The following is a 9,091-nucleotide window of genomic DNA, read 5'->3' on the forward strand; positions in this document are numbered from 1 at the left end:
GCCTCTCAAACAATAAAGAAAAACAGGGAAGCTAGGTCCAACTTGGCAAAGTGTTGCAGTACTCATTTGCCAACGAAAAACTGAGTATGGGGAGGAATGAACAAGACTATGCTTTGCATACGTTCTTCCTGCTTCATCAAGCTGCTCCCTGCTCCAGGGACACTCCCAACCCCTATCCCACAACTGGCCTTGTCTTCTCAAATGGTTTTCCTTGAGCTGTGGAGCGTCAGATGGTTAGAAGGGACATCAGGAAGCAACCCTCAGTGCAGGCTTCAGAGAAGAATCAACTGGGTACCTGAGTGGAGGGCTGGGGAAAGCAGGATGCATCAGGTGCTGCTGCTGAAGAGAGGCAGATATCGCAGGCACAACCGCTCCCGCTCCCACCTTGGCAGCAGAAGCCCACACGGGAGTTATGGGGGCAACTGAACCAGCACGGGTCAGGCTCTGACAGCAGTCACAGTGCTGCCACCCAGTACACAGCACAGATTTCGAGCACTAGTTGAATTTCCGTTTCCCAGAGCGAGGACAGCTGGAACCGTGACACGTGGTGGAAAGTAAGGAACACGTTTCACTGCTCCCTGCCTCTCCAGGCAGCAGAAGCCTGCAGTGGTGCTGTTTCCACTGCCACCACACGCAATCAAATACGAAGGGAGGGCTAACTGGCTCCTACATGGCCCAGTTAAATGCACCAACGTCCAAGGCGGCGCCCCCCATAGTCCAGAGCCCCACACCAGAGCCCTCAGATCTCAACGTCACTCTCTTTGTCGTTATCGTGGTCACCGTCATAAAACTCGTTGGCAGCTTCAGGCCTGGGGGAAAGACAATCACCATCAGCAATGAGAGCCCTGACACCCTTGTCACAATGCCCAAGGTCAGAAAATGCCCTGCACCCAAACTCCCCATGAAATGTTATGTGAGGAGACCACACATTTTCTAGAGAGGCTCCCTGGATAAAGCCAGGGACTCAAAAGGGACTTGGTATGTGTTCTAGGAAACAGATTGTCTCCAGTGTATCACCCACCCATCCTAGCAGGGACAGAAAGGGAAGCCCACTTCTCCAGAACAACAGCTGGTACCTGCTGTAGTTTTCCTCAGAGCCTCTTTCCTCTGGATCAGGCTCATCTGTGCGATCGTAGCTGAGCAAGTCAGAAGGGACATCATGGATCTGCACGCTGGGAGCATGGTTCAGCATTTTCAGATTCTCAAATATTGTCTGCCTGATCTGATCCAAGTACTATGTAGGAAAAAAAAACAGGGATCACCACACTGAGATCTGGCAGTTGGCACAGAGGCACAATTGTTGGCACTGCTACCTGCCTGCATCAGCTATGTGGTGGCCATGAGAAACAAATCTGTGCAAAAAAGGGGTTGGAAGGGACCTTAAAGCTCATCCAGTTCCAACCCCCCTGCCATCAGCAGGGACACCTTCCACTAGACCAGGTTGCTCAAAGCCTCATCCAACCTGGCCTTCAACACTTCCAGGGAGGAGCAGCCACAGCTTCTCTGGGCAACCCGGGACAGGGTCTCACCACTCTCACAGTGAAGAATTTCTTCCTCAGATCTCATCTCAATCTCCCCTCTTCCAGTTTAAAGCCATCACCCCTTGTTCTGTCACTCCCTGCCCTTGGCCAAAGTCCCTCCCCAGCCTTCCTGGAGACCCTTCAGGTACTGGAAGGTCACTAGAAGGTCTCCCTGGAGCCTTCTCTTCTCCAGGCTGAACAGCCCCAACTCTCTCAAGCCTGTCCTCACAGCAGAGGTGCTCCAGCCCTCACATCATCCTTGTGGCCTCCTCTGGACTGGCTCCAGTAGGTCCGTGTCCTTCTTATACTGGAGGCCTCGTAACTAGAGGCAGCACTGCAGGTGGGGTCTCAGGAGAACAGAGCAGAGGGGCAGAATCCCCTCCCTCGACCTGCTGCCCACGCTGCTCTGGATGCAGCCCAGGACACGGTTATTGGCCTCTGGGCTGCGAGTGCACATTGCTGGCTATTTATCTGAGCAGAGGAGGCAGGAGAGTTAATTTAATCACTGAGACTCAAGCACATGGAAAACAGTGAAAACTCAGGAAGGTTCTCAAATACTATGAGATTTTCTGACATCCCAGAGGAAATGCTCTTCTTGCTCTCAGTCAGCTTTCTGCCCTGCAAGAGTTTCTTGCCCGGGCTCCACCTGGTTTCATAGGACAGAGTATCAACCACAGGGTTTTGGGAGCACACAGCTGAATACCACAGTAGGGCTGCAAGCACTCACCTGCCTGGAATTCTGATTTTCAATCCTTGTACTGACATCAGGATGAAGGGTGAAGTCTGGAGCAAAGTATTCAAAGTACTCTGTGACAGAACAAGCACGAGTTAGAGCACAGAGGCGAGGGAGCCCAGCCACCAGCTGCTCTGCAGAGAAGCAGAGCTCAGTCTCCCACCACACTAGGGGTGACCCGACCTTAAAAAGCACAGTGATGTACAGCTCTGCAATCACAAGGAATTATAAGGAAACACAGTGAGCAAAGGTAACACTCAGGTCACTGAATAGGAAACGATCCAAATTAAATGATACATGACACAGTAAGGGTGTGTCTGTCCAGCAAAGCCTACAAGTGGGCGGTAGAAGGAGACCAAGGCCATCTCTGAGATCAGAAAGTGCTGTCACTTTGGTTCTGGTCTTATCTCTGGTCAATGCAAAATAGAAGTGTTAATTCTTATGCTGATATAAGAAATGCTTTAGCTCAGCTAATAAGGAAAAAAGAAAGGAACTCCAACTTACCACTGTATGGGAGCTCTTCACTAATTGCTTCATCTACAAGCAATGATGTTTCATAAGTCCTGAAAACATGGAAAAAGATGAGCTCAGTCCAGAGAAAGATGCATGGTGCATGCAGGGACAAAGCCCACAGCAACTGCTTATCCAGTGACCTTCAACAAGCACAGAAGAGACTCACCAGCATCGTGCCACATTGCGGACTGTGTAACCACCTCCTCCCAGTACCAGCAAGGGGATGTTGAAGCTCTTTACATACTCCACACATTCCCTAGAAACCCCAAACAAAAAATGTCAGAGCTTTTAGCTGCAGTACATGTTCACACGTCAGAAAAGTCACCGTGCACTCAAACACCACCACAGCTGGTGTGATACACCTGGAGTTCAGGGCTTCCACCCAGGGAGCCTGAACCATGTGCTACTTTGAGCCACCGCTCTGCAGTGCCTTGTACAAAACACCACTCTGAGACCCAGCTCCTGTCACACAAGAATTTAAAAAACCCAAAAAACTGCTAGTGCTGCTGGAAGGTCAAAGTCAAAGCTCAAGCCTCATAGCAGAGGACTCATTAGGGCCCTTCAGACTAAAGGACTCTCTTTCAACAACTGCCCTGCCCCAGCCCCACTGTACTTACCCATGTCCTCTTATACTGAGGTTAAAACAACCCAAACGGTCGCAACCCAGAGAATCAGCACCACACTGGGGAACAGAAAAAGATAACTGAATTTTGGCTACAGAGGCATTGCTTTCCAGACACACATCAGTATCCCCACCCCTTGGCCACTCCTATTCACCAGAGGGTACAGAGAGCTCAGCTAGGACACACCAACCCTGATCCCCTGGGAGCAAAAGGTAACACATGGAGAGTAGCCCCCTCCAACCCACAGCCTCTGAAAGGGATGGACCTGCGCACAGAGGCTTGCTTTCTTACCTGCAGTACTATGCAGGTGGGCTGATAGTAATCTACTACCTGGTTGATGACTGGCTGGAAGAGGTGTTTATAACCTTTGGAGAGAAAGATAGATTTGTCATGGCTCAGGAGCAGAAGGAGAAGCAAGTGCCAGGGCAAGGGGAAACAGCAGGGAACACCTACTTTGGTCATCAATGCCATCTCGTAGAGGCACGTTGAGACAGTAGTAACGACCACTCTCTGCACCAACTTCATACATGTCACCTGGCCAGGGAAAGACAGGAGAGTCACAACAGCTCTGAGACTTCAGAGGTGTGGAAAGGCCAGACCTGGTCTGTGTTGAGATCTCTTAGCCTAGCTAGGATCCCTCTTTCTTAAAAATAACTATACTTCTGTTCCTCTGATTGCTTTTCCTTTCTTCCATCATTTCTCCCTGCAGCTCTGATTTCTTGAATTTATACTTTTATACTTCAGCGGAGCTTTCAAAGGATTCTGAAGCAAGGCCAGGAAAATACATACCTGTACCAGGAAAGAAATAGTTCCCGTATTTATGAAACGATACTGTCATGACACGGTCCGTCAAGTAGAAAGCCTCCTGCACACCATCTCCATGATGGATATCAATATCGATATACAGAACACGTGGGTGATATCTATTAAATACAAGAGGAAAAAGAGCATTACTGTCTGCATCACACCCAACCTCACGATTCCCCACATGTCTCAGTATCACCTAGCACTCTGAAAACCACCACCGACATCTACCCACAAGCCCACCTGCCAAAATAACTCACCTGTCCCAAGGCTTATCCAATGGTTTAGGTACAAGACATTTGTATACAGTCAAACACACATCACCACTAAAACCTTTTCTTCTGATGTACTTGGAAATTAGTATTAGAACAAAAGGTTTTTACATGGGGCCAGAAATATCTTGTAAAGCATATGATAAAGAGAAGCTATTTTAACCACATGGGGGTTAGAAAATTGTGGGGTTTTGTTTCCTCTACAGTCAATCTGCTCTTTGGTTTTTAATGATTTTTTTTTTTTTTAAATGGAATGCAAGCCAGCCAAGGAGGAGGCAGGAACACTTACTTCCTCCATTTGCCAGAGTACTGGCAGCCCTGTGTCCCAGCTGGCTAGCACCAAGAACACCAGGCTGGACTAAATTTAGAAGAAGCAGCCTGCTGAATCACAGAGACAGAGGGTGAAGAAGGGGAGATCATCACAAGTAAAGGCACTGGTGTAATAGTCAAAGCTGATGTGCTTTGACTGATGTGCTTGACAGGAGACATGGCCCTAAGTCATCCCTGCCTGCCAGCTCTTGAGTTGCCTGCTCAGCTGGAGAGAACGTCAACTTTTCACAAGGAAATACTGCAACTGGTGAAGCCCCAAAGAGCAAGGAATCTGGCATCCGTGCCAAAAGCCCAGGGGGCTGGGGAGGGAGAAAGGAGTGTTTGTGCCATCTGCACTGGAACTACAGCCTTACGCATGTCTGCAGCGATCTGATCACACTGGTTGATTGTGCTGACCCATGCTGATTAGCAGACCTTGTCTCAGCCTCCCAAGAGAGACATGAACTATTTAAGACAGCCCAGATTATTCATCCTGTAGACAAATGACAGCAAGGGAAAAAAAGGGGATGCATACACACGGTCCTTGCACACCGGTAAAGGGAGAAAGAGACCTTCTAAGAGTAGAGGCACCACAGTGCTCACATGGTGGGAAGCAAAATCAAGTATGCAACCACCTGCTGCAGAAATGGTTCCTGAAAACAGGAACATGTTATAACCTCCCAGGAGGGGTAGCTGGTCTGTACTTGAAGCCTCTGGCATATGGGACTCAAGTGAGACTAGAAAATGACTGTGCAGATACACAGTGAAGATCTCAGGTTCCAAACCCAGAGCAGGTAAGAGTTGCAGAGAGGCAAGAGGTACAAGAAACCCCCATACATCCCATAAATCTGACTTTGAGAACAAGTAAGCTTACCACCAGTCATTTAACTATTCTCTGGTCTACTCCAAATATTTTTTTAATGCCATAACACCTTGTCTCAGATTCAGTGATAAGGAAGGCATATGAGAGTACAAAAAAATACCACAGATTAATCCAAGAAATAAAAGGTATTCCAGTAACTCTTCCTCCCATCCTGAATTTATTTTTCATTAAAAAAAAAAAATTCTACTCAAAGCAAGCATCCTTTGATCAGTCATGTGTTGCTCTAGTCCTGTTCTTAAGCCACTCAAGCAAATCCAGAAAGATTTGAGTCATTTAACTGTCTCCAATGAGCCATAATTTGCATTTACCTACAGAAGGCTCACTGTGGCAAAAACACAGGAGACTCAGGAGACCCTGAAATGAGTATTTCACAGATGGATAAGGAGAAATGGAATTGACGAAGTTTTCTGTATCGCTTAAGCTGCACACAACAAAACTGGAGGATATTCCAATTCTCAAGCCCTGCTTCTTGTGCCTAAAGAAGAAGTCAGCCCAAAAATCAAGTTTTTTGCCTTCCTGGACTCTAGAAAGGCAAATGATGGGGGGAAACAGAGAGAGAACAGTGAAGCAGCAGAGGAAAACCACAGGCCAGCCAGGACAGTACTGCACTTGCCCCATGTCCTTACTTGAGCAGCTCCAGGATGCCAATAACTATGTCGTTGACGTAACAGAACCCAGAAGCCTGCAAGACAGAAAACCAAATAGTATTAGAATGGAATCAGCACAGAGCCTGGGCCTTGAAAAGACAGAGGAGTACACAGATTGCCTTATTACCTCAAACTTTTTGGCATGATGCAGGCCCCCTGCCCAGTTGATGGCAATATCACAGATCTAAGAAAGGAAAGATAAGTTAGTTTAAGGTGACAGTGTGGTAACAACAACCTTGCACTCACTTCCCCAGTGCACCTACTTCAGCCTGCTCAGCCCTGTGGCCCACAAACACCTTTCTGGCCTTTCCTTCTCCTATGGAGGCCTTTCCAAAGCTCCATTTTGGTCACTAGCCACAGCTGCGGTTACATCGTGTCCTTACTGGATTAGTCCTGTGCTCTACATTCCCCATTAGTCCAGAAAAGACCCACCACCACTGCTCCCCTTCCAGCCAGCACCAGGCAGAGCACCTGGCACATATAGTTTCTTCCTGCACTTGTTCTTTACACTCATGAGACCTTTCTCAGGTCTCTGGAAGACTCAAACCTCTGTAGTTTTGTTTGATACCCTCCCTTCTTCAGACCTTCTGCAGGATCTCATTTAGTGCATTTCCACAGCAGAGATCTAGCAGCACTCTCGAGGTCTCCCAGCAGCCAGTTTCACTGAAGACCTTGGGTTTGATCTACAGGGCTGAGAGTACTTTGTGACTTTAGAACATGCAGCGTTACTATCCTCTGACTCCCTCCAGATTAAACATCTTCTAAATGGTTGCCTCTGACAGTACAGGAATGGTCTCAAGCTTAACAGTCCTACAGCACTACGTATTTATGCTGCAACACAGCAGTCGCTTTGCAAAACAAATCCATTAAGTTCTCCTTAAATTGAAAAGCAGTTGGCTTATGCCTGCTTTTCAAAAGATAAGCATGCCAGCTCAGTTACCTTGTTGTTCAGCTGTGTTGCTCCTTGCAGGGAGGCCCCAGTATAGCGAGAGCAAAATTCAAAGAGGCCTGGAAACACTGGGCTGAAAAAGAAATCATGATTCAAACACAGAACATTGTATCATTCCTCCCCACTTCTCCAGAGCAAAGCCAGAAATAAAACTCTCCTGGGACATTTCCTGAGAAAGGCCAAAACTTACTCTTTGTGAAATAGTTAATTTGGGGTCACTCTGACCCTGTTTATACCGTACCAGCAGGCTAGCAATCTGGCTGCAAACACAATGGGAAAACTCACGGAATTTGATAAGAATTACCAAAGCTTCAAAGCTAGTCCTGAAAAGGCTCCCCTGCTCCCAATGTGTGCCAGCGTCTGTCCCACAGCCCTGCTGACACATGCCCAGAGCTGGGGCGTGATGTAAGACATCAGGAGAGGGGAGGACTGGTCTGCTCCTGCACTATCTCCCCCTGGCTGTATCTGGAAGATCCTGCTCCCTCCCTGCTTCCCAGCACGCTGCCCAGCATGGGGCATATGGCAACTGGAGGTGAACGCTAGTCTTAAGACGGCACTAAGGTCAGATCCATCCCACCATGCAGAGCCAGCCCAGGAACTGGGAGAGCACAGGAACACAAAACAAGGAGCCCTTGCGTCATCAGCTCACTGGCATCACATCACAAATTACACACAGGGACAAGCAATGGCTTTAAGACTGTTTGAGTTTTTCCCCTCCACCTTTCATTTCTAGTAATAAGATGGTTTCTGATCATCAGAGCAGCAAGGTCACAGAACACTCTTCTGATTCCAAGCCTAAATATTAAAAACAGACTATGCTAGTACCTGCTCAGGATAACACTGTTCTCTAGCTAATGTAACTCCTCCCAGGCTAGTACAGCTTTCCCCTCCACAGAATACATAAGAAGTCTTACTCTCTGACAGCCCTTATAACTCTCAACCAGTCAAGACATACTGCTAGTTCCTCAGTCACCCACAGAGCCCTTCCACATGTTTCTTTCAAGTTTCATCTCTCATGAGCATTAAAGACTGGAATTAAATATTCTCAACAAGATCTCATGTAGTTTTGTACAGAAGCATGAGTATCTCCTCAGTTCTACCTGAAAATTAGGCTCTCAAAGCTGTCTTGAATTTAACACACACACATTAAGGTAGCTAAAATGACAAGTAATTATTTAAAAAAATAGTTAGCATGTGCAAAAAGAACTGGAGGTTCTGCAAGAACAAGCAGAGATCATAGAATCACAGAATGTTGGGGATTGGAAGGGACCTCAAAAGATCATCTAGTCCAATCCCCCTGCCGGAGCAGGAACCTAAACAAAATTACACAGGAAGGCGTCCAGGCGAGTCTTGAATGTCTCCAGAGAAGGAGACTCCACAACCTCCCTGGGCAGCCTGTTCCAGTGCTCTGTCACCCAGATACAGTCTTTAAGCCAACAAGTTGTCCTGGCTTTTGGCTGGGGCAGAGCTAATTTTGTTTTTTAGTAGCTAAACTAGCACTGTGTTTTGGATTCAGTATGAGATTTGTTATGAGAAGAATGTTTATAACGTTTTCAATTGTCACTGGAACATGAGGACTTTTTGAACTCCCTGTGTTTTGCTAGTTTGCAGGTGCAGAGGACTGGAGGGGGGCACAGTAAAATTCCCCAACCCAAATTGGCATCTGGCTATACCAACGGGATATTCCATATCACACAACAACATGTGCAGTGTATTAATGAGGGCTGACCAGAATGCTTGGGCTTTTTGTGCGCGCTCTCTCTCTCTCTCTTCTAGGATTTTGGTTTTGGTTCAGGATTGTTGCTCTTCCAGGATCATTATCTGGGAATGGGCTGGGC

At 47.4% G+C, this 9,091-nt stretch overlaps 1 protein-coding gene across 2 annotated transcripts; it reads right to left on the bottom strand.

The window, feature by feature from the left end:
* Positions 1 to 545: 545 nt before the first annotated feature.
* HDAC3 (histone deacetylase 3) lies at positions 546 to 7,323 on the bottom strand. 2 transcript variants are annotated; one of them, XM_010170689.2, is made up of 12 exons: positions 7,245 to 7,323; positions 6,432 to 6,488; positions 6,284 to 6,339; positions 4,179 to 4,312; positions 3,843 to 3,923; positions 3,681 to 3,754; positions 3,384 to 3,448; positions 2,933 to 3,022; positions 2,758 to 2,816; positions 2,248 to 2,327; positions 1,077 to 1,234; positions 546 to 809 (listed from the first exon to the last, which is right to left on the bottom strand). In XM_010170689.2, the coding sequence occupies exons 4-12, from the start codon at positions 4,225 to 4,227 to the stop codon at positions 740 to 742; spliced, it is 726 nt and encodes a 241-aa protein (XP_010168991.2). In that variant the 5' UTR covers positions 4,228 to 4,312; positions 6,284 to 6,339; positions 6,432 to 6,488; positions 7,245 to 7,323; the 3' UTR covers positions 546 to 739. The 2 variants fall into 2 exon arrangements, with proteins under 2 accessions (XP_010168991.2, XP_028941457.1); XM_029085624.1 differs by lacking the exons at positions 6,284 to 6,339; positions 7,245 to 7,323 and having other exon boundaries at positions 6,432 to 6,448.
* Positions 7,324 to 9,091: the final 1,768 nt, after the last annotated feature.

Source organism: Antrostomus carolinensis, unplaced genomic scaffold, assembly GCF_000700745.2.
Source record: "Antrostomus carolinensis isolate BGI_N321 unplaced genomic scaffold, ASM70074v2 scaffold5586, whole genome shotgun sequence".
Taxonomy (NCBI): Eukaryota; Metazoa; Chordata; class Aves; order Caprimulgiformes; family Caprimulgidae; genus Antrostomus; species Antrostomus carolinensis.